The sequence below is a fragment of the Lineus longissimus genome, chromosome 1 (genome assembly GCF_910592395.1).
Source record: "Lineus longissimus chromosome 1, tnLinLong1.2, whole genome shotgun sequence".
Lineage (NCBI taxonomy): Eukaryota > Metazoa > Nemertea > Pilidiophora > Heteronemertea > Lineidae > Lineus > Lineus longissimus.
In genome coordinates, this window is record NC_088308.1 from 12,430,944 (window position 1) to 12,455,996 (window position 25,053).

General features: G+C 42.2%; 2 protein-coding genes across 3 annotated transcripts in view; both read left to right on the forward strand.

Moving 5' to 3' along the window:
- The window catches only part of LOC135488372 (uncharacterized), a 149,449-nt gene extending 136,801 nt beyond the window's left edge, over nucleotides 1-12,648 (forward strand). For both annotated transcript variants that reach the window (XM_064772972.1, XM_064772964.1), the window contains one exon: nucleotides 8,643-12,648. In XM_064772972.1, the coding sequence (XP_064629042.1) occupies nucleotides 8,643-8,686 (44 nt within the window). In that variant the 3' untranslated portion in view covers nucleotides 8,687-12,648. The remainder of the gene's footprint in view (nucleotides 1-8,642) is intronic.
- Nucleotides 12,649-20,442: 7,794 nt separating this feature from the next.
- On the forward strand, nucleotides 20,443-22,407 carry LOC135498615 (uncharacterized). Its single transcript, XM_064789348.1, has one exon. It carries the CDS (start codon nucleotides 20,443-20,445, stop codon nucleotides 22,405-22,407), a length of 1,965 nt encoding a protein of 654 aa, XP_064645418.1.
- Nucleotides 22,408-25,053: the final 2,646 nt, after the last annotated feature.

Below are 25,053 nucleotides of genomic sequence, written 5' to 3' on the forward strand. Positions count from 1 at the left end.
TAAGGCATTGTTCTAAGGCATTGCAGCCGAGGCTGATAAAGTGATGGCCATTTTGCGAATGTATATGGAGTGTGTACGTTCACTTCAAAACATAGTTCCAACCTAAATTTTTCATAACGAGCAGTTAGAAAGTGGTATTTCCGTATATTTTGATTCTCAATGACAGCATGTCGTTTTGTGGGGTTATTTTGTGTAATTCTTATTGATATTGCCGATAAAAGACATGTAGAGAAACCCAGATTCATGCGCTCAGTTCATCTATGTACGGTGAACGTTTTGACAAAAAACCAGGGTGAGTTTTTTTCTGTATTTTCTCTTGATTTGCTGGGTACAATTGGCCATGACAACTGTTATTTGAAATGTCATAGTATAGAATGACTCCCGTAGCTTGTTTACATAGGAAGTGTTACCGTTTTTGGCTTTCTGTCTCGTTAAATTTGCTCCGTCATTGAGTCGAAGTCGAAGATCAAAACACACATGAACGCCATATTACATTTTATACACAAAACGGTGTTGCAAAAAATTCTTCCCAATCATCAGAATGAAATCATCCTAATACTTCACAATTATCTATTACACATAGATATAACAACTACAGGAGAATGACTTTGAAATCCAGACAAAACTTTGTTATAAGAATAGCGTCTTTGTATTTATAAACATCATCGACGTAATCAAAACAAACCCGAACGCTAGATGAACAAACATGGCGGACCGCTTCACAAGAAGTTGACGTTTTCTCATGTTTCTTGTCAAAGTAACAATGATAAGCGCGCAGCAGGCTTTTCTGCGAAGCGCAACTATGGTTAACGTGCATACATACATGACGTTTCCAATGTAAACAATGTTTCTCAAGTCCATGGATTCGATTCAAATGGCTTAAGTTTGACTTAAAATAAGATAAACGCGCGAATGAAGCAACTCGACTATTCTGAGCTCCGAGAGAGAACCACATGAATATTCACACTGTTTTTTAATCAAACTTCAATTTCAGGGGGTTCGGGGGGTTTACCCACCCCCCCTGACATATGTGTTTTGATTTTTGATACTTATAGTAATAATATCCAAAAGATGCTTAAAATGGATATAATCCCGAATTAATGAAGCAAAAGACAGGCAGGCGTTTCAATTCGAGAAAAAAAAAATTATTTTGAGATTTCAATAAACCTTTTGAACGAATTCCACATGGGCCGTGGTGGGATCCGAAGACACCTTAAGGAGGAATGTATGTTTTTATGGAGTACCATTGGTTTTGCAGATCTTCTGGTTTTTTCTAAAGAATAATCAATATTCGCTAGCAGGCTTTTTATGCTCGGGCACACCAGGTATGAAGAGGAATTGTTACTCAGGTTCTTTGTTCATCAGTCTGGTGTCAAGTGTCAAGTGTCTTCCAGTCTCTTGGCCTGCAAAAACCCTTTCCAACCATTTTTTATGCATTAACCATTCGGCAACATGTTGGTGGGGGGAAAAACCTGATCCCTGACCCCTTAAATTGGTTGCCCAGGTACGACACAAGCAATTGTCTCAAGGAAGCCACCAGTACGACCTCTTAGTAGTCTTGCCAATATCATGCCTGTGAAAAGGAAGGGTAATGATGGTTGAGGGTTGGAGTTAGGGTACCATCAAAGGGGGGACATTTTCCATTTCTTTGCCGGCTATCATGATGATGGAGTTGAGTTACTGCTAAAGAGATACACAGAGAAAACTGTCTATCAAAACAAAAAATTGGCGGAAGGAACTATAGCAGGTTCCCAACCAGGGGGTTTGGGGGTTTCCCCCCAACCTAAAGGCGCTGCGCGCTTACGAGGGCACTGCACTGATAATATTATCGTATACCTTTGATAGTGACACTGGTCAGAGTACACAAATAATAGCGACGAAGTAGTCTGCTGGAATTGCGAGGTAATTTTAACGAACAATAAAACTGCCATTCTCAGTCTATGCTGATACGGAAAAACCGTGAGGAGCAGCATGAACTGGGCCTACATTATTTACCATACATTACAGTTACATACCCGATACCGGTACGAACAAATGCAATACACTGCAACATATGTGTAGGGAAGTAAAGTGTGCATTGCAAGCCATGTGTCCAAACTCTACCAAGGTGAACGTTAGTAAATAAGGGTGAACTTTTTCAAATTTAACTTTATTTTATCCCCCCCCCCACCAGTTCACTAGTTTTTCACAAAAATTTTGATCTTTTTTTGTACATTTATGTTTTACCTTACCACCAACATGAACAGCAAGCCATACAGGGTTGTATATCCTCTCACGGTTTTCGCGTATCAGCACAGACTGCTCATTGTTTTTGTAACATAATCGGGAATGTTAATAATAAATATCTTATTTTGATGATGTTTTTTTACAAAGTGCTATTTTTTCTCATGTTTACAGGATGATGCAGTCTATAATCTACGAGTCATTCCGGTGGTCTCCACTGGCAAAGTGGTGTTGCTGTGCATGCTGTGGAACTGGTGAAACGAAACCAATCAACCAGTAAGCCATGAGATTGACAGGATTGGGGAAGAAGACGCTGTATATTAGCTGATTTGTCCTTCACGTTTTGGTCTTGTTTTACTGTATTATACAAGTTGATTGAATAAAGAAGCCTTGAAATTGAATAGGCATCTCTGAATTTTTATTTATTATAATATTAAAAAATAAAACTGATCGATATAAGAGATGAGGGTGATGTATGAGACGTTATCATGCCTGATGTCACAATCAAGTAAGACTTCGTTGTAGCCTGATTGATATAAGAGAAGCAGGTGATGAAAGAGACGGCATAATGCCTCATGTCACAATCAAGTAAGAGACCGCATTGTAGCCTGATTGATATGAGAGTAGAGAGGGTGATGTTAGAGATGGCATCATGCCTCATGTCACAATCTAGAGACTGCAGTGCAGCCTTATGAGGGGGAATAGGGCAGTGTCACAAGAACTAATCTAAACTCAAGGTAATGAAGGAGAGATTTGTACGGACCTACTTTTATGACCTTCTGCCCTACTTTAAGACTGTTATAGCTAAAGTAGTCGTGTTTGGTATCGAACTAAAGATAATGAACAGTAGGTTTGTGCTAACCCATTTTCATTACCAACTGACCTACTTGGGGACAGTTACAGCGAAAGGTGTCATCCGTGTTTGATATCAAACTGAAAGTGTTTAAGAGTAGGTGTACCCTGATATACTTTTATGACTCACTAAACAACTTGAACACCGTTAGAGGAAGGCAGTCGCGTTAATGGTATCAAACTAAAGGTATCGAAAGAGCAGTTTGGCGCTGGCCTTCTTAAACACAGTTGCAGCAAAGGCACTGAAGGTATTGAAGAGTGGATGTGACAAAAGAACCCCTCAACTACTTCATTCACTGCAGTTCAAATAAAACCTTCACAACTGTCATCCACCCCAGGGGCCAAATTCATTAGACGTGTGTAACTTCTCCCTGATTAGTTATAGGGCCTATTCATAGTCTGTGAAGATCTACATGAAGGACCTGAATCTGTCTATTCTGTAGTTAAACGCTGTTTTAAGCTGAACACCCTTCATGAATTTGGCCCCATTTGTCTAAGCTTGATTCCATCCAGAGTTTTCGGAACAAGCTGGGTTTGGTTATTTGAGCTTATTTAGTAAGGAGCAGTGAGTTTGGCCATATGGAGGGTGTTCTCGACTTGTAGGGTTGTATTTGTGGGTTTGGGGTGGCAATGGTGGATGGTTTTTCTCCTGTGGTGATCATAGGGCTTTAATGATGTGAAGACTGATGTGGTACCGCTGCCTGCTAGGTCGTGCCACCTGCATGAATGCAGCATCCCTGAAAGTTCAATGCCTTCTTCCCCATCCCACCTCTAGAATCCTGTGAAGATGACGTGAGAATGGTTGTCGTTGGATTTTCAGAAACATGATATTCTAAGGCGATTGAGTGATACATGTTTGTGTTTTTGGTGTCATGTTTTGCCTGGTACCAGCAGAGGTGAATTGGGACTGTCATTACTGTCCTTGCACCTTTTTATTGTCTAGGAGTGTTGGAGAAGTCCCTGATTTTGGAATGAAATGTTATCTGTCCAGTTGTTGTTTGAGAACTAGCTAATTTGTATAAGAAGTGGAGGGGACTTTTCACAATGAGAATGTGATAGATTGGTAAAGGAATTGTATAGAGCAAGTGTGGGAGCGCTTGTCGTCAAGCCTGTGGCGGAAATAACATCGTAAGTATTCAGTTTTGGGGAGAAGGTGCCCTGTGAAAAATAACGTATGGCTCAAAACCTAAGAGGTATACTGCACATGTAAAGTGATTTAAGGTTATATGAGTTGATTAGGAGCTGTTTATACTGACATTCAGTTTTGTTGTAGAGTTTGTAAAAAGGGAAAGTTTTATTTGGACAGTTTGAGGTTTGGAGGTGAGAGGTGAGAGGATGCATTGCTTATGAAGGCAATGCGTCCTCTCACATTGTGCTGCAGATGTTAAATGGATGAAGCGGATACAAGTTGATTGGTTCTGTTTGTACTCACATTCAGATAGAAATGTCGTGGAATATCGGACAGTTGTGGTTGACGAGAAGAAGTATGCATTGATGTGATTTTGTCCCTGCTGCATTTGGGCACTGGAATGTGCTGTATGCACTGACGTCATAATTGCAAGAAGTTTGGTGCATGTCATGTTGTGGAACTTTCTGGCATGAAACATTGCACTTGTGAATGCATCCTGTCTCATACAGAGCCCGCCTCTGTTGCTAAGGACACAACAGACGACTGAGGCCTTGTGGACATTTCCATTGCGTATATGTCATGAACTGCAAGAATGAAGTTGTGTTGAACACTGGATGATAGCTTCAGCACTGATATTGCTATGACATTTGCTGGAGAAGGTGATAAATGCTCGGGTCATGGCAAATGTCATGTAATGCACACGAATCTGACTTCCAATGATGAATGGAGTGTACCAAAAAGTTGAAGTGATGGGATGAGAGGACACACCAGGCCTACAGATATTTGAACTGAGATGAGAAGGTATCCGCATAACCACCAGGTGGCAATTGCACTTTTATTTTAGGAACTTGGAAGTTCTATAATGATGAAACAATGAATCCAATTTGTCAGAACTCTTCATAATCATGCCAAGCAGCATGATTTTGGCCTTGGAGGCCTTTTGGAGGGTTCACCTGTTAACTTCCAAGTCACAAGTGTGCTACAAGCACCCGTTTAGGGCATTTCTTCCTGAAAATGTGACTGATACTTCTTAGTTTAATATCAAGTGTGAGTGGATTGGGATAACATTCGGCTTCCAATGACCATTTCGTAGTTAATTTGGAGTGGCTGGATAAGGGGTCAGTAAAAGAGTAAGTCGGTTTATATAGGATAGTAGATGGTTTTTGGATGTCGGAAATTTTGAAAAGGCATTTTCACAAAGAGGCCAAGTTTTTGTAATATCAAATCATAACCAAAAGCATTCAAAATACATGAATGATAAACATTGGAAGACACGCACGAATTCAAAAGAACCCTCACAGGATTACTCTTCTTTTACAAACAAAGCCTCGTCTTCCGGTAGAAGTGTAACACCATGTACAATGCGTGGTATGGTTGAATTTCACTTCCAACCTGGACACAAGGCCTATTTGAAATTGACCACCATGTTACATGACCAAGGCCTAGCCTATGTATCCAGGACACGTGTGACATTTGAGTCCATAGTTTACATGGTTTAGACAGGAGCAGATTGCGGTTTTTGAAAAAGTTGTTCTAAGATGCTCAAATTTTATATTCAATTTCAAAGAATTTTTACATAGTAGGGGGGCCGGGGCCGGGCCCGGGTCGGCATGCGCCCATGGCCATGGACTGTGAATGTTTAGCAAGATACAAGAATTTGTTTTCTTTATCCACAAAGGGCTGGATTTCATATCACGGACTGCTGACAAGGCATAGCCTACATACATGTACATGTAGCATGGCCATGGGGCATGGCTAGTGTGTAAGGCATAGCCTACATGCATGTACATGTAGCATGGCCATGGGGCATGGCTAGTGTGTAGTGAGTTTCTCCCTGTTTGGAGCCACTACGCTACTAAAATATCACATAACTAGCCGAGACTGTGACAGGGAAACCGGCGCGACAGCATGCATGTTGTAGGCATGATACCGTATGCATGTACGTAGGTGTACATCATGTATGTAGGCGACCAAATCATGAAATGAGCAGAGTGGATGCCGGTCGGGCCTGAGGCCCACACTAGTACTACTTACTTGACTTCAAGCTCGGTGTCATTAATTACTACAAGCCGCCCAAAGAATACACACGCATTCCTAATGGCTTATGTCACTTGAAACATGGCTCTTTCCACAAACTTACCAGTTACAAAAGTACCGGCAGCCGTGGCTGTCATATTTTACCGCACGATGACATAAGCATACACGTGCATACACGAGGTGTACAACGTCATAAAATCGTGTGTGGTGCAACGTCACAAAATTGTGCAATGTCTGCGTTGTCATCGGATCTTGCTAAAAATTATCAGTTCACAATTTCGGACGCGTCATCAGTTTTGATATTCACCGATAAAATCCTTTTTTTCTTCTAAGTCAAATTTCGTCCCCGCTCCTTTTCACCGTAAACTACCTTGAAAATTATTTTGCTAACTATTCCATGCGGTTAAACCGATTGGAGCGGGTTCTATCATAGATAACTGGAGGTCGAAATCCACAACCAGGAATATGACTTATGAAACCATTTGAAGCGGTCCGCAAAAGCCTTCGTCGTGAGGTGGTGCCGCCTGTCGGCGATTCCGGGACCATTGCGTCTAGTCTGTCTACATCTCCCTATCTACAATAAACCTACATTCTGGTACTCACATATACTACTTGCTACATTTTCTTGTCATTCATCTCATTCCTTGCTGTTAAATTCCGCAAGCGTAGCTATTCAGGCCTCTAGTTATGTGATTTTATGCATTGCAATCGTAATGCTTGTTGTAAGCAGTAAATATAACGAAGTGGCTATGTACACAGCGTACGCAGGAACAAGTTGGTTGCATGCACAGCAGAGGCGAATTAACTTAACCGCGTCATCAATTACATCAGCTGGAGAAAAAATGGCGGTGGACGAAACCCCCCCCCCCCCCCCCCCCCGCTTCCCTTCAAGTTGGAGCCAAATTCTCATCCTTTCCGGCCTTCCAAACAGCTGTCTTTCGGTATCAGGAGTTGTCTTTGTAATACGCTGTCTCTGTAATGCGGCACTCTAGAACCATCGACAAACGAGAAAGGGTCTTAAAAATGATGGAAAAAATCCATAGGACTTGAAGTACGCATATGTCAAGTACCACTGCAAGCATAGTGGAAAACCCCCGAAGTAAATCTAAGGCATATGGAGCTGCAGTTTTTGGATGGCATGTGTGCCAAATGACCAAAACAGTTTTCTTCAGGCAGTGAAGCCTGCTGTTTACTCTAGACAATGCGTGTGCCTGTACATTGTATACACATCATGTTGTGTATTCAAGAGAAAATGTTGCTAGGATTCACAGCAGGTAGCATAAAATCGGAGGCGGGACTTTATAATGAGGCTAGTGAATATTAATATAAAACGCTGTGAACAAAAAACTACTTTTTTTTTCATACACGGCATGCTGTGTATGCAACATGAATTTTTCTGTTGCATACACAACATGCTGTGTACATATCCTCATATCCTAATTTTTAAGGTCACAGAGGTCAAATAGCGTTAAATGGCGGAAGGTGGCACGTTTGGTAACTACCATCATGAGGAAATCAGGGGGTAATGTTCGCTTCTCTGGCCCTGCACACAAACCCTTGAGACATTCGCCTTCATTTTGTGAAGTAGCCAGCGCTGAAGTAAGTGCGCCCAATCAGAGCGTCGCTTACATTTGAGTCAAGGAATTTCAAAAACGATATCCAATCTCGCATTCATTATCCGGCGCAGTGGATAGTAGTGATAGTATAGTAGTCCTACACTATGCTTGAATGTTATCGCTGCTTTGGGGAATGACTCGCATTTCATCATGCCGACAACTAGTGAGCAGTGTCTCCTTTGAGGTGTGCACTGCAACCTCGATTCTAAGAGTTCTGAGTGCGCTTTTGATTCATGCAAATCATAGAAGTACAGTACTAGAACCGAGGTTGATATTTTAATCTATGTGCTGACTTAAAGGTGATGTATGTCTGTACTTCACCTAATGAGGGCGAATGTCTCAGGGGTTTGTATGCAAGGCCGGAGAAGTGAACATTAACCCCTGGTTTCCTCGGGATGGTAACTACTGGAGCTATTTGACTTGAATTTGGTATGTTATGAAACCTTGTAGAATAAATTTCGGTCCGGTTTGATTGCTCGTTTGGCCACCAGGTGGCTAAAATCGAAAAGCATTAAAATGTGAGTGAGGGAGGTGAGCACAATGGCCCCTGCCATTTAATTTTTAGCTATACCAGATGCAATTTTCTATGATTGTACTTTTGTACAGTTATTCAATGAAGTGCGAAATAAAAGTGTTGGAGGGCTTCAATTTTTGAAACTCCCCCACCAGAGGAATTTTCTTACTGCTGCTCTGATGGTAAAATGTGTAATGCTAATTATTGGTGCCTTTTGTTTACAGAAGAGTTTCTGAAATAGGGTATTCTAATTGAACAATTTTTGTTTCAGCCTCAGAAGCATTTGCTGGATTCCCTGGATTTCAAGCGTTCTAAATCTGATGAGGATCATTCTCCTTGCCATAATGTGCTGTTGGTGCTAGATTTGGCAGTGCTTTACCAGATACAGTCTACAGTTACGGTACATTCGTTGTATCATCTTGCTGATGTAATGTCAGTTATGGCATCCACATTAATTGTACCAAGATCCAAGACTGTTTTGTATGGTGATAGGTCCTTTAAAGTGTCTTAGCCAACGCTTTGGAATTCGCTCCAATCTGAGCTTTGAACAATCGGTGAGCTTGGGGCCTTTCGGCGAGCACTTAAGACGTATCTTTTCAAACAGGCATACAACCTGTAGGTTGTGATCTTGTAGGTTGTGATCGTTGGGGGTCCCAGCGTATAAATGATTTGGCCCCGGAAACCCATGATGAATGAATGAAAATCTCCCAAACTAGTGCACCAATTCCAATGCGGTTTTCAGGATATTATCAGAAATCTTGTTTTCTATTTATACATTATGGCAGGAATGTTAATGCATGAGTTTTTCATTATGTTATCAGTCAATTAAAAAATCCTTATGAAAAAACTTTTTTGGCTCACCAGGTGAGTCCATATTCAGTAGTGCAGTGTCCATCGTCCGTCGTCGTCGTCGTCGTCGTCCATCCTATCCTATTTCAAAAACAGTGGCAGGTTTCTTAACCGCTAGGGCTATGGACTCAAAACTTTGTATGCATGACCCCCCAGGTCAGGTGACCTCTGACAATGAATTTCGGTCCGATCTGATTCTGACTTGGCCACCAGGGGGCCAGAAGTGGACATCTAAAAAGTGTGATATCTCTCTTATGAGTGACTCGTTTTTGATAACGTTTTTGATAACGTTTTTGATTTTTATGGTAGGTTCTCCTAGTAAGGATCACCACATATCATACGGGTTTTTGATTTTGACCTAATTTTCAAGGTCACAGAGGTCAAATGGCGTAATTGTCCGTTTGAGTGTACCTATGGCACGATTCTTAACCAATAAAGCTATGAACTGGAAATTTGGTACTCACGACTCCCTACATCATGTTACCTCGGACACCGAATTTCGATCCGATCTGAATCCTGACTTGGCCACCAGGAGGCCAAAACTAAAAAAGGTAAAAAGAGCAATAACTCGCTTATTAGTGACTTTTTTTTTCGATGATATTTTTATGGTAGGAATTCTGCAAGTAACGATGTCATACCGACTTTGGTTTGACCTATATACAATACATGTAGCATGTTTCTTGAGCAGGATGAACTCCTAACCACCAAATACATGTATCTATGCGGTGAGCAAAATGGCCCTTGGCCGTTTCAATATTTCAAACTTGTTTTGAAATATTTTTCGCCAGAACGATAGCATCCTTTATTGTATGTCACATGTGTTTGTGATTTTAACTACTTTTCAAGGTCACTGAGGTTAAATGGCATAAAATTTCGATTTGGCTTTTAACATGTGTTATAGCATGGCATGTTTCTTAACCATCATGTATTCTTAACCATCAAATATCTATAAGATGAGCACAATGTCCCTTGGCCTTTTCATTACTTGAGAACATTAGTTTTTTTAGGCTTCTGACTGTTTTTACCCCGAGGCCGAATATCAGCCTTCGGGGTGTTGTCGTCAGTGACAGGGTCCGTCCGTCTGTCCGTCCATCATTGAGTTTGGCCGGGCCATTTCTCGGTGCCTAGCAAGAGTAGGCTTTTCTTATTAACAGGATGTGTGTATCCATCAATGAACCTGTGCGCTGTGCCATTATTTTTTCATTTCAACCCTTTGTGGCTGATATAGGAGGCGCTATTCAACCCTTCGAGGCTGATATAGAGGGCGCTCTATACAAAACATTTGTCTAGGCCAGTAGTTTTTTTATATTAACAGGGTGCGTGTATCCAACAACGAACCTGTGCACTGCACCATTATTTTTTTCATTTTTGCCCTTCGTGGCTGATATAGGGGGCGCTACTCGAAATGTTTGTCCGGGCAATTTCTCAGTGTGTATCAATAGTAGGCCTTCAGTGTGTGTGTGCGTGTGCGTGTGTGTGTGTGTGTATCTATCCAGCAATTAACATGTGCGCTGTGCCATTCTTTTTTTCCTTATAACCCTTTGTAGCTGATTAGGGAGCGCTACTCGAAATGTTTGTCCGGGCAATTTCTCAACCCTTTATTGCTGATATAGAGGGCAGAACTCAAAATCTTATCAACTTTCAAAACACATAATGTATTCCCCTTTCTTGGTCATTTTGTAATTCTAATGAAACAAATGACCCAATGCCATTTGTGAAGATGAATAATTCAACAAAGAAAAACTAAGAGTGTTGATCTGCTTCAAATGTTTTGTATACGAAATGGATACATAATGCTTATGAAATGCCTTTACACCACCTGTGTATCATACTTTACAACTTCCAAATACTGGTTAGTACTCTAAATTGAACACATTATATGTGTCAAACTTCAATGTCTGCTCAATCAGCTCCAGACAAGAAACATATATTTTTAATTTGACCTTAGCACCATTGCAGAAGATGGTGACTGCCACTCAGCACTCAGGGTTCAATGTGATAGAGCAAGCTGTCCTCCAGCTCAGCCAACTTCGGGTTTTACTGAGGGCTTCAACATCATAATCTCTACAACCTTAATATGTAAAAACAGTTCCCCTATGAATGATACATTCTTCAACTTGCACCCAAGCTGAGGGGACTTAAGTGCGACTGAGCACGTTATCTTTTTTCAGTGCGAGGGAAAGCTTGACTGTACACTGTACTGGATGCATCAGAAAATGTGCACAAGATTTACTGCTAATTGTGATGTGTAAGGATGAACACTTTTGAATGCATTATTTTGAAACAAATGTCATTGTGAGTACATTTGTACATGTACATGTAGTGTAACTTCATAGAATATCAGCTGTGTGCATTGTACAATTATTTTGATATCACTCCAAATTATCATGTATATTGTATTGGCTGAAAATAAACTTGCACATTTAATAACTAATCAAGTTTTCAATTCATTCTCCACATGTGTGATCCATCAGGCCAAAAAGGTTAGTTAGTGGCATTTGGGGCCATGTGGAGTTATGTACAGTCATACCCAGAAGTAAATGTCCACAGGTGTTTTTAAATATCGCAGAGATAAGATAATTGAATGTGGTTTTCAGCAGAGAATGCTATATTTAGTTGGTAATGTACCTGTTGTATTTTGGACCAGCTGTAATCCTGTCTCTTTATTATGTAACAGGCCATGTTGATTTCGTTCTTTTATACAATGTATGGGTGAACTATGTATGATGCAACAAAGGTTTTTTTCGCTTTAAAACAGAAAATTCCTGCTAAATTCTTCATTTTGAAGACTAGTTTTAGCTCGCTGTAGGTGATTGGTTTTTTTCAGACAGCTGGAGACCTTTGAGAACTCCCCTGGTGGTCAGCAATGCAGTCAGTCAGGGTCTTTATGAATGGGGCCATTCAAAGCATTTGATAGTTCAATTACTATTATAAGCAGAGGGTTGATTTCCACATAAAAATAGGAAGTGTTTACTTAGAAACCCATTGAATATGGTCGATCCTGTTCATGATAGGAAATCTAATATGATGGGTTTTTTATTGTAATAACATGGCCCTTGGCCAACTCGGGTCATACATGAAGGATTTGGGGTCTTTCTCAAAGATAATGGATGAGATTAAAATCATATCATAAAAATTGTTAGCGAAGGACATCACTTATGACTATCGAACACATTCTATGGAATTGCAAGTGCCAAAAAATGATTGTCATAATGCACAGTTCATGGTCTTATGTGAATTTTTGAAAAGGCACATGAAATAAAAAGAAGTGATTTTTGGACCCTTTTTTGAAATGTCTGTTACATAATGAAGGGATGGAATTAGGTGCATCCAAATAAAATAGATATGACAGATGATGACACGGGCTGTTCAGGTTATTGTGTCGACCATGTCAAATGCATCCAAAGAGGAGGGGGTCACGTGGAGGGTGACGGGGCTTAAATTGTAAAAATGTTGAATTCATGTGGAATAAAATTTATCTGAAAGAAAGTGATGTGTTGTTGATCATTGAACATGCTTTCATTTTCAACCACGTAATCTGGGTTAATGTCAAGCTTGAATTTCCCTACTTGAAACAAGGTAGTCTTAAAACTTAAGAAAACAAATACCTCAAAGAAGCTTTCTTTTACCGTCTTAACTCTCTCATCAGCTGTCATTACTCCAGAAAAACGTTTTCGTATCGAGTGTGTAATAAACACAGTGCATGCGTTTAAACCATAACATGAATTGCTTTTAAAACACCTCCATGTTCAGAAGTACCCTTAGCGGTTGATGAAAAACATATTTTAAAGCCAAATCGATAGACGGAAATTGGTTAAAATCTCAAGTGCATTTGGAGCCCGTTTCGATACCAACTTGATATCGAAGACGGCTCGTTTCAGACTGTCTAAAAATAGGTTTAGAGATTACATCTTAGCGAAAACATGTCATTGCATGTTACATGTGTAAACCGCTAACCATGCTAACAACGGCGCCATTTTGTGAAAAATTGCGCATTTTTTAACATCGTCAAAATTGCCGTGAAGAAAAAAGAGCATCAAGATTTATTTTCTTATCTGTCTGAAATTACTGTAATCGGGTTCCATACTCCCGCCTATACTGGGGGGGGGGGGGTTACGACCTTTGGAAAACTAACTCTGGGATCGAGGGAAGAACATCCGCACGAGATAATTCACACTCTTCGTTTGTTTAAATCCTGAATCCATAACAAACATACTTACGCTCCTGGCGGAAATCTCAACTCTCGGAAACTTATCGATACTATTAGTACTCCCGCTGCTAAAGGGAGAGGCAGTTTATATCCAGGAACCAACCAACCATACCAGGAGACGGGGAATGAACTGCAATGCGCCACTGCATCACGAATACGCCACCAATCAAGAGGCCAGCAGCGTACCGCAATGGGCAATGCGCCACCAATCATAAAGGCCAGTTCGCTCGCCGATCCACATGCGGAACGAAAAATTTGGTCACCGCTCTCTTGCTGGAGACCCTTGCGTAATAAGTGGAAAACTCGCATTGCGCTTTGCAATTGGACAACGTGTGCGCAATACGTAAACGTTTGTAATCCGTTGGACATAACCCGAATTTAACCTTTTCCGCATTACGCCTCCATTCAGGTTGTTGAAGTCGACATTTATCGCTATGTCTTCGAGGAAAAACCTTTTCTACTAGACGGAAGATGAACGTTTGATAGAACAGGTTCGGAAATATCCAAACCTCTACAATAGCTCTCTGTCTGAGTACGCGGATCACAGCACGTGCGAGGGGAGCTGGGTATCCATTGGTCACCATTTTGATGACAGACACTGGAAAGACATGAAAGAGAGGTGGAAATACCTGAGAGATCAGTACACGAAGGTGAAAAAGTCTGTTGAAGGTTGTCGAAGCGGTGGCCTTGGAGGCAAAAAGATGAAATGGAAACTTTTACATGTACAGTATGACTTGAAGCGTAATAAAAACGCGTCAACAACACGCGGATCCGTCACTGCCTGGACGAAAGCGCGCGCATTGCGTTTTTAGTCGGACGATTGGTCCGCTCAAGTTGGCGGAGTGCGCGGACTACTCGCCTACCAAAGCGAAACTGTGGGTCGGCGAGCGAGTATTGGCCTGAAGGCCAGTAGCGTACCGCAATGCGCCGGGCAATGCCGCAGTCGGATCAAACCCTCTCACCGGTGCCTATTTCGGTCCTGCATAGAGCCTGCCTGTCCCTTAACAGGAATAATGCAAATTCAAATACATTCAAATACATTCAAATACAATACGATTACATTACAAAAGAATAATGACCCTTTTGAGAAATTTGATGTAATTTGTGCTTTTATCTATTCTTTATCGGTCACCTCCTCACATATTGCTGCCAGGGGTAATGACTTGGGTAAAGAACGACTCTCTTACTGCACGTGACAATAATATTGATGGCGAAAGATGCCGGCTTTGCGATTTTCTCGTCAATTATGTATGTCCAAATATGACTTGATTTCTTGAATTTGGTGCATATAAACACTGTACAGATAGATAAAGAATACATTAATGTGGTAGATTCTGTAGATACATGTTCACTTTTTATTAAATGTGCACATAGTAGTAGCGTTTTTTCGGGGTTCTTTGATATGCAAATGTACATTTCCACGTGGTTTCATCTACGCGGTTTTGCTGATATCCGTGCATCGACGTACAGATGGCGTAAATCCGATTGTCTCAGCCAATATACGTCGATGGTTCATTCGACCAGGAACAAGGTGATTTCTGCATGTCTTTTTCAAGACCATGGTACTCAGTCATGAATAACAAGTTGGACGTTGCAATGGCATCAACACAAAGCTCATAGCTTCTACTTTAATGTGCTGGAATGAGAGAAGTTGTAGAAAGTATTGTTTAAAGATATTAACCCATTTTGCTAGGATTACCTTTTTATGAGACACCCTGTATAACATAATCCTTCTGTGTGAGGGGGGTTCAATCACCAATGTACGCGCGTATTTCCGATCATCAACAGTTGTTGAACGTTGCAAAATATGATTCGCTCCTTACGCCTGAAGCGTTCTTCTAATATCTCGCAAACAGTAGCGTAATTGTCACTTGTAATGGCAAACCCGGATATTGCCGATTTGGCCTCCCTAAGTACCTACACTTAGAAATTACGGGTAAGTTCGACAAATGTACAAGCGCCTGAAACTTGTTCCAGAACGATTGCCATTTCGTCACATCGCCATCGAACTTTGATAGTTCAATGAGTGGACGACGAACGTCTTGTTTTGCCACAGCTTTTGGAGGAAGGACAGTAGACGTCACAGTACCTGTTTTTGATCCGCCGGCTGCTCCATCACCATCATCAGCCTCTACGAGCTGCCGCCGAAGTTTGGACGCCCCTATTCGTGTGTTGTGTACTTTATGTAGAATCGTGGCCGCCACTTCGATATCTGCCCGTAAAGCCGTGATGAAACACTCGACCCGTTTCTGCGCTTCTTCGAACTTCACCAAACGATTATCTAGTGTTATCAGTAACGTGTCACATGTCTCTACGTCTCCCTTGATACCGGTGACTCTAACGAAAGTGTGCAGGGCGTCCGCCGCCCGAGACAGCCACCCTTTTGTTGAACTTCGCAGCTTTTTAGCTGTCGCCCCGTCCATGTCCCCAAAAACTAAAGAAACAGAAACTTCAAATTGCAACCTTGCAAACGTTCCGTGAACACCTGGTTTCGGCACCAAAATGTGACGACCGAAATATAATTAAACGAAATAAACTGAAGTGAACACGTCGACTCCTCTATGGCTACTGGGCAGATAAAAATGAACCTGCACCCTATATTGAACACAATTACAAGACCCAGAAGTATTAAGGTAGCAGGAAGGGGTGGGCGTTTGTGGTTTCTGAGTGTGAGGGGGTATAGTGGCGTCTGTTGACTATGCTTTAAGAGAGATTAGGCATGATGCCAGTCTCTCTTAAAGCACAGTCAACAGACATGTGGTTTCAGTATTAGGTCTTTCATTGTAGCAATGCGAAAATGTAAGTAATTTTGGTTAGGTCCGTCCATTTGTTATGTCCAAGTAGCTTCTAGAGTGACTCAACCACTCACTCTCTTGATTACAGCGGCCGCCTCAGTGCCACTACGCGGGACCTATTGGTATTAGTTTAAGCAGCTTCGCGCGATGAGCACCATTCTAGGAAAACTCAATGAGAAAGTATGCTCATTAGCATAATCTATTGTTTCTTCGGGCCAGATACATTGTGGTGGAAAACGTCTAGTACAAAGAACGCCTGGCTTGCGCCAGACTAATAAGTGAAGAAGGTCTGGCGGCGCGAGACTACTGTGATAAAATTGACCATTTCAGAGACTCTGTGACGTAGGCATATACTTAATAGAAGAACCATGCCGTCCCGAGCTTCCCGCGATATGGACCATTCTGAGAAACTCAATGAGGAAGGCATGCTCATAAGCAGAATCTATTATTAGCCCCTGCTCGAGGTAATCATAGTCTTGCGCAGTGTTGCTTCTGCCCACATACATCGTGCTGGAAAACGTCTCATACAAAGATGGTCTGGCATGCGCCAGACTAATAAGTGAAGAACTTCTGGCTGTGCGAGACGTGATAAAAATGACCATTGCAGAGACTCTGTGACGTAGGCATATATTTTTTTACAATTAAAAATGCTCTCAAAAGACGATATGGAAGGATTTTTTATTAACATTTCCTGAACTATATACCTTCTAATTATCACTTTACATAAACAGGTCGGCTTTAAGTCGCGTGCTTTTCTTTCCACGTGACAATATACAGCAAAATAGTTATTATTATTTTCTGATACCAAAAAACACGTGGAAAAAGTATAAACGGGACAGGGAACCAGGGTAGATGCCAGTTATCATATCATTTCATAGATGGCGTCTATCGATCTGCTATTATACCGAGCTTAATAGTCAAGCCGCGACTACATTTAGATAATAGAGAGGTTATGAAGTGCTACGAGAAACACTAACGCTAACTTTATTGACGTCAATATCGTAACCGTGCAAAAACTACATTTGTTAGGTTAAGATGCGAACCTACCAAGAACGTAAAGGCAAAAAGTGCTAATTACAAGAAATAAACAAATCCACATCCCTATATTCCCCTACACAAGGGAATTAACCAAAACACTAAAGAACTATAAGGATCGGTACGAAAAACTATATGAGGAATTAGTTTAAGAAGCCAAGGAAAAGGACTTGGAGGTCATTTATAAGTCATACGGAGCGTTTCAAGATACGTGTTCCGAAAATAAGGACTACTTTGTTTCCTCCTGACGTGAAATTGGTGCCCGAAACCGCAGATCCGACAGTGATGGCATTGGTTAAACAGCTGGTTGAGTCGCAAAAGGAGCTGGTTGAATCACAAAAGGAGAGCACACAAGAACTGGTTGAATCTCAAGGTAAGTTACTTGCAACATTCAAAGACATAGTAAGCAAACCAAAATCGGCTGATAATGCTGACAGTTTTGCTAGATTGCCAAAACTGGACTTGAGAACTTTTAGTGGCGGTTACACTGAGTGGACAGAATTCTTTCACATTTACGTCTGTGCGGTGCATGATCGAAAGAACTTGAAACCAGTGCAAAAACTGCAGTATCTGAAGTCTTGTCTCAAGGGCGAGGCTTTCAATTTGGTTAAGAGTTTGACCTTGAAGGATGAGAATTATGGAATCGCAATCGATCAGTTGAAAATGAGGTATGACAATGTGCGCAAAATCAGAGATGCTCATTTTCACAATGTATTCAATCTCGTTCCGATGCAATCGCAAAACGCACATGGTATTCGAAACTTATGAGCAAAACTATACGAAAATGTTCAAGAGTTACGTAATCTGAAGGAGCCTACGGAATCGTGGAATTCGTGGTTGGTGTTCGTGCTGAAAGTCAAGTTGGACCGGGAGACGAGGATGGAATGAGAACGGCATGTTTCGACGGCTAAAAATCCGAGATTCGAGGATATGGTAAAATTCTTGAACGAGTTTGCTAGCGCGATGGAATTGTCGGAGCAGAAAGGAGCAAAGCGCAAACGGCCCTCATCAGATACGTGGCATTCGAATGGGAGTAGTCGGTCGCAGAATGTAATGCACTCGGCATCAAACCGGATCAGTGCTTTCTCTGTAATGGTGACCCTAGATTACCGCAATGTAACGAGTTTCTGGCATTATCTCCGGAGGAGCGCAAGAACAAAGTGCGCGATTTACGCTTGTGCCTGAATTGTTTCTCTCGAAAGCATTATATCGTAAATTGTCCGAAACCCGCAAGTTGTAGCCATTGTAGTAAAAACACCATCCAGTGTTACATTTCGGTAACCATGAGGTGAGGTGCAGAAAATTGCGGCTTCCGGTTCCGGTACTTCTCATGTGTACGTTGCGAGTTCTGAGGACAGAACTGAAACTCTACTGCCAACAGCGTTGGTTCAGATTCGCGCTGCTAATGGTCAGTTACCATGCCGTGCCTTGATTGATTCAGGTTCGCAGATAACTCTGGTTACGTCAGCCTTTGTGCAACGCGCTCGCTTGAAAAGGGTTACAGCAAAATGTGAAGTTCTGGTGCGTGGTATTGGTGGTTGTACTGAAGGTGCTGTTTCGGACAATGGGTGATTTCAAAGTCAGTTTTTAGATTTAGTTTTAAAACTAAATGGAACACTAAAACCCTTGATTAAACCAGCATTGAAATGAAGTGGGTTTTAATTTCATCCTTTTTCAAAGTCGGTGTTTGTTGGTTTTAGCATTATGTCCGGTTTAAGCTTAAAACTAAGGGATGGTTTTAGTGTCAAAAACTAACACCGGGACTAAAACTGAAACTCTCCACAACACCAGAAATGAAATCAGTTCTGGTGTTAGTTTTGACACTCAGTTTTAGCATTATCCTATTTCAAATTAGGTTTTAGTTTCACACTGAAACCAATTGGAACACCAAGGTCTGATCTTAATCCCAGCTCGGTGTTATATTTGGAAGATTTGTAGTGCATTTTGTATTACCAATAAAACTAACACCTCAGGCATTAACAACGAGTGGATTTCAAAGTTGGTGTTGGTGTTCGGAAGAAAAAAAAAATCATGTTGTTCGTACCATTTCAAGAAGTAGTTGCTGGTATTTTGAACGCTGATAGGAATGATGATGGACGTGAAAGAAGAAGACCAAATTTATATAGATCGGAAGCGGTTACAATAGGGAAACACATGCGTGTTTGGTTTTTCCAAGGTTTTATCTCTGTCCGTCTTGGTGTTAGTTTTACCCTCAGAATAAAACCTCTTCTTAGTTTCAGCCCAGGTTTTAGGTGTTTAGATAAAACCAGGTGTTGGTGTTAAACTAAAACCTCGATAGGTCTTATCCAGACATAGGTTTTTAGGGGTAGAAATTAAGAATAAACTGACACTAACACCCAACACTAAAACCAAAACCAACTTTGAAATCACCCATTGTTGAGTGTGAATTGACACCAGCTGGTACCCTCTGGGAGCGTGGCTTAGTATTCCAACCTTATGTTATGGACAAGATTACTGGTAATCTACCTCAACAGAGGGTTGTGGTCAGTGGATGGCCAGAGTTACAAGGCCTGACATTAGCTGACAAGCATTGTGGTACGCCTGGGCCTGTGGACATGCTTATTGGCGCCGATCTTTACCCGAATATTTTAATGGCTGAAATGTTGAAAGGTCCTGATCTTGTGGCGCAAAAGACTGTGTTTGGTTGGATAGTGACTGGCAAGGTGGGGAGGGCTTGTAGTACGCCTCGGCAGAATATATGTCACTTTGACACATCTGAATCGAACACTGATGATCTCTTGAGAAAGTTCTGGGAAGTTGAAACCATTGAACCGCGAAACGCGCTATCATTAGAGGAAAATAAGTGCGAGGAGCATTTTGTAGAGACTTGTAAGCAGGGATGATGGCAAATATGTTGTAGCACTCCCTTTCAAAGATGGACCTGAACTTGGACATAGTCGTGAAAGGGCAGTATCGCGGCTGCTGCAGATGGAAAGGAAATTAGCGCGTACTCCGGAAAGACAAAAGCAATACAGGGACGTTGTCAATGAGTATTTTACAATGGGCCATGCAGAAAAAGTATCTGACAATGAATGTGAAAACAAAGCTACTACTTGCCTCACCATTATGTAATCAAAGACTCTAGCACTACAACTAAATTACGCGTTGTGTTTGATGCATCTGCAAAAACATCAACTGGTGTCTCACTGAATGACCGATTGATGGTTGGGCCGAAAGTACAGGATGAACTATTTGATCTGTTAGTGAGATTCAGGAAACACCCAGTGGCGCTTTCAGCAGATGTTGCCAAGATGTACAGGCAATTTCGGTTAGCAGATTCTGATAAGGACTATTATCGTTTTGTGTGGCGAGACAACCGTACAGATGATATCGGTGACTATCGAATGACTGTTGTGACTTTCGGAGTTGCATCGTCTCCACACCAAGCACAGCGTGTGCTAAAGCAGTTGGCGCATGATGAAAAGGACAATTACCCTCTTGCAGCACCTGTGCTTGAGAATGATCTCTATATGGATGATGTGGTTTCTGGGGCAGAGGATACAGCTAGTGCCATCTGTTTGCAATGTCAACTTGATGGTATTACTGAGTGTGCTTATCTTGAGCTTAGAAAATGGATCTGCAATGACCCTGCTTTTATTCAGTCGGTACAGAAATCTAATGATGGTGTCTTGGATATGGACCTACATACACTGGACAATCCAGTGAGAAAAACACTTGGAGTTGTATGGGACTCTTCATCTGGTTCATTTCTGTACCGAGTAGGTTTCGGTGTTAGTGAAGACCAGAACCCTGATAATGTGACAAAGCGCAAGTTACTGTCAGAGACATATAAGGTGTTTGATCCACTGGGATTATTGGCATCTACAGTGATGTGCGCGAAAGCAATGTTTCAGAAACTGTGGTTGCTATGCCTCAACTGGGATGATGTGTTGCCAGACACTGAGCTGCGCGCATGGTTACTTTGGAAATTGAACATGAAAATGTTGGACACTTTGAAGGTGGATCGATGCATTGTGCCTAAGACTGGTATCAAGGTTGTGGAATATCAATTGCATGGATTCGGCGATACCTCCGAACAAGGCTATGCGGGCGTCGTGTACTTGCGTACTCTTCAGATGGATGGTACTGTCTTAGTGACTCTAGTCTGTTCGAAAACGAAAGTAGCGCCAACGAAACAGATCTCGTTGCCGAGGTTGGAGCTATGTACAGCATTGCTCATAGCTAGATTATTGCATAGAGTACAGACGGCGTTGAAATTGGCTCATGTGACACTTCATGCTTGGTCGGACTCGACTGTGACTTTAGATTGGATCCACGGGAATCCTACCAGATGGAAAACGTTCGTTGCCAATAAAGTCAGCGAAATTCAGAGTTTGATGAACGCGTCGCAATGGAGGTTCTGTCCTGGCTATGGGAACCCAAGCGATTGCGCGTCACGTGGTATACTCGCGTCTGAACTAGTCACTCACGATCTGTGGTGGCATGGTACAGCTTGGTTGGCGGAATCCTCTGAAAATTGGCCGGAGTTGCATCGTGTCAGTGACAGTGTTGAAACCAAGCGTGAAATGAAATCGACAAGGATTGACACAGCTACGGCGCATGTACATGTAGTGGAATCAAATGTAGTGGAATCAAGCGTGATGGCGACTTTTGACTTGTTTCCGTACTCAGTTCTGTACAAGCTTGTCCGCATTAGCGCGTGCTGCTTACGATGGCTACAGGCACGTGACCCTGGGAAACATGTGATTAAGGGTCCGCTTACGTGTGCTGAATTAGACAGTGCTTTGAAGCTTTGGATTAAGCAGGCACAGAGTGATGAATTCAGTGAGGACATCGCGAGGCTGAAAGCTGGTGAAATTATGGTCTCAAAAAACTTACAGGCATTGTGCCCCTTCTTGAATAGTGAGGATGTTCTCTGCGTTGGAGGTAGACTTCAGGAAAGTACGCTCAAATTCGCGTCACGACATCCGATTCTATTACCAGCTAAGCATAAGCTGACAATGTTGATCATTGGCGCTGAACATAAGCGCAACTTGCATGCTGGACCGCAGCTGCTGCTAGCTTCCTTGCGCCAAAGATACTGGACGCAATGGTCCCGGAACCGCCGACAGGCGGCACCACCTCACGACGAAGGCTTTTGCGGACCGCTTCAAATGGTTTCATAAGTCATATTCCTGGTTGTGGATTTCGACCTCCAGTTATCTATGATAGAACCCGCTCCAATCGGTTTAACCGCATGGAATAGTTAGCAAAATAATTTTCAATGTAGTTTACGGTGAAAAGGAGCGCGGACGAAATTTGACTTAGAAGAAAAAAAGGATTTTATCGGTGAATATCAAAACTGATGACGCGTCCGAAATTGTGAACTGATAATTTTTAGCAAGATCCGATGACGACGCAGACATTGCACAATTTTGTGACGTTGCACCACACACGATTTTATGACGTTGTACACCTCGTGTATGCACGTGTATGCTCATGTCATCGTGCGGTAAAATATGACAGCCACGGCTGCCGGTACTTTCGGTGTTTGCGCCTTGTAACTGGTAAGTTTGTGGAAAGAGCCATGTTTCAAGTGACATAAGCCATTAGAAATGCGTGTGTATTCTTTGGGCGGCTTGTAGTAATTAATGACACCGAGCTTGAAGTCAAGTAAGTAGTACTAGTGTGGGCCTAGGCCCGACCGGCATCCACTCTGCTCATTTCATGATTTTGTCAACGATTTGAAGCAGCCGTATCATACCCAAAAACATTCACAAGTGCAATGTTTCATCCCAGAAAGTTCCACAACATGACATGCACCAAACTTCTTGCAATTATGACGTCAGTGCATACAGCACATTCCAGTGCCCAAATGCAGCAGGGACAAAATCACATCAGTGCATCCTTCTTCTCGTCAACCACAACTGTCCGATATTCCACGACATTTCTATCTGAATGTGAGTACAAACAGAACCAATCAACTTGTATCCGCTTCATCCATTTAACATCTGCAGCACGATGTGAGAGGACGCATTGCCTTCATAAGCAATGCATCCTCTCACCTCTCACCTCCAAACCTCAAACTGTCCAAATAAAACTTTCCCTTTTTACAAACTCTACAACAAAACTGAATGTCAGTATAAACAGCTCCAAATCAACTCATATAACCTTAAATCACTTTACATGTGCAGTATCGTGTGAGAGCTTCCACATCATTAAAGCCCTATGATCACCACAGGAGAAAAACCATCCACCATTGCCACCCCAAACCCACAAATACAACCCTACAAGTCGAGAACACCCTCCATATGGCCAAACTCACTGCTCCTTACTAAATAAGCTCAAATAACCAAACCCAGCTTGTTCCGAAAACTCTGGATAATAGGTGCGCGAAACTTGGTGCGTAACATTGTGCGTCAGTGCGTAGTATGTTGCAGACAACGCGCGAACGCAATTCATCAGAAAATGGGACCTCTTCCCGCTGAAAGACTGACGCCCGCGAGGGTATACTCTGTGTGCGGTGTTGACTACGCTGGCCCCCTCTTGCTTAGGATTGGCAGAGGCCCAGGGTGCAAAACTGAGAAAGCATGGATTGCATTGTTTATATGCTTAGCGGTGAAAGCAGTGCATCTGGAACTAGTCTGTGGCCTCACTACAGGAGCGTTTCTGGCGGCCTTCCGTAGGTTCATTTCCCGCCGCGGGAAACCTGTGACAGTGTTTAGTGACAATGGCAGCAATTTTCGCGGTGGATACCGAGAAATGCCGCGCGACTTGGAGAAACTGTATGACTCCAGATGACACAACGAGACCGTGGCAAAAGCTTTGGCTGAAGAAAATATAAGTTGGCAATTCTCTCCTCCACTTGGTAGTCACTTTGGTGGTCTCTGGGAGGCTGGGATTAAGAGCATCAAGCATCACTTTAATCGTGTCATTGGAAATGCTCGTTTGACCTACGAGGAGATGTATACGGTTCTGTGTCGGATAGAGGCTTGTCTAAACTCACGACCTCTATGTCCACTGAGCACATATCCATCAGATCTCCAGGTCCTCACTCCGGGACATTTCCTCATCTCTGCTGAGCTTAATGCCTTGCCGGAACCAGATCTCACTGATGTGCCAGTTAATAGACTAAGTAGGTGGCAGCACTTGCAGTTGTTGCATCAACATTTCTGGAATAGGTGGTCTCTAGAATATTTGAACACTTTGCAGCAACGGAATAAATGGCCGCGGCCTCAGAAGGGGTATTAATAAACAGAGAAACAGAGAAACGAAGAAATCGAGAACTTCCCCCATCGACTAGTTAGGCCTCAATGTACACGCCGTACTGGATACATACCTATCCATCATCACAGGCTTACACACACACACCGAATAGACTAGGTCACAGGCCCTACAGTCCATTACTAGTAGGCAAATATCGTCGGTTTATCATTGTCTCATGAATTATACATACCATGATTGATTTTAACTTAGCAGAGCCCCAGACATGCCAGAGTCCATGCAGTCAACCTCGTGGTTTTGCGAAATGGACAATGTTCCATTGATCTGATAGGACTGGTCTCCTGTCCACCCAGTGCATTTTTTAACTACTTTCATCGTGGGAGAAGAAACCAGGCTAGCATATTAGTCTATTTTCACGCTGTACATTATAGACATAGGTTTTAAGGCCTAACTACTCGATATGGGAAGTTCTCGATTTCTTCGTTTCTCTGTTTCTCTGTTTATTAATACCCCTCAGAAGAACTTGTCTGTTGGAGATCTAGTCACATTGCGTGAGCCGAGCTTGCCACCCATGAAATGGCTTATGGGTAGAATTGTCCAGGTTCATC

What these genes read in the sequence shown, in the direction of transcription:
- LOC135498615 (XM_064789348.1), top strand. Translation starts at nt 20,443, where the DNA reads ATGGTTGGGCCGAAAGTACAGGATGAACTATTTGATCTGTTAGTGAGA.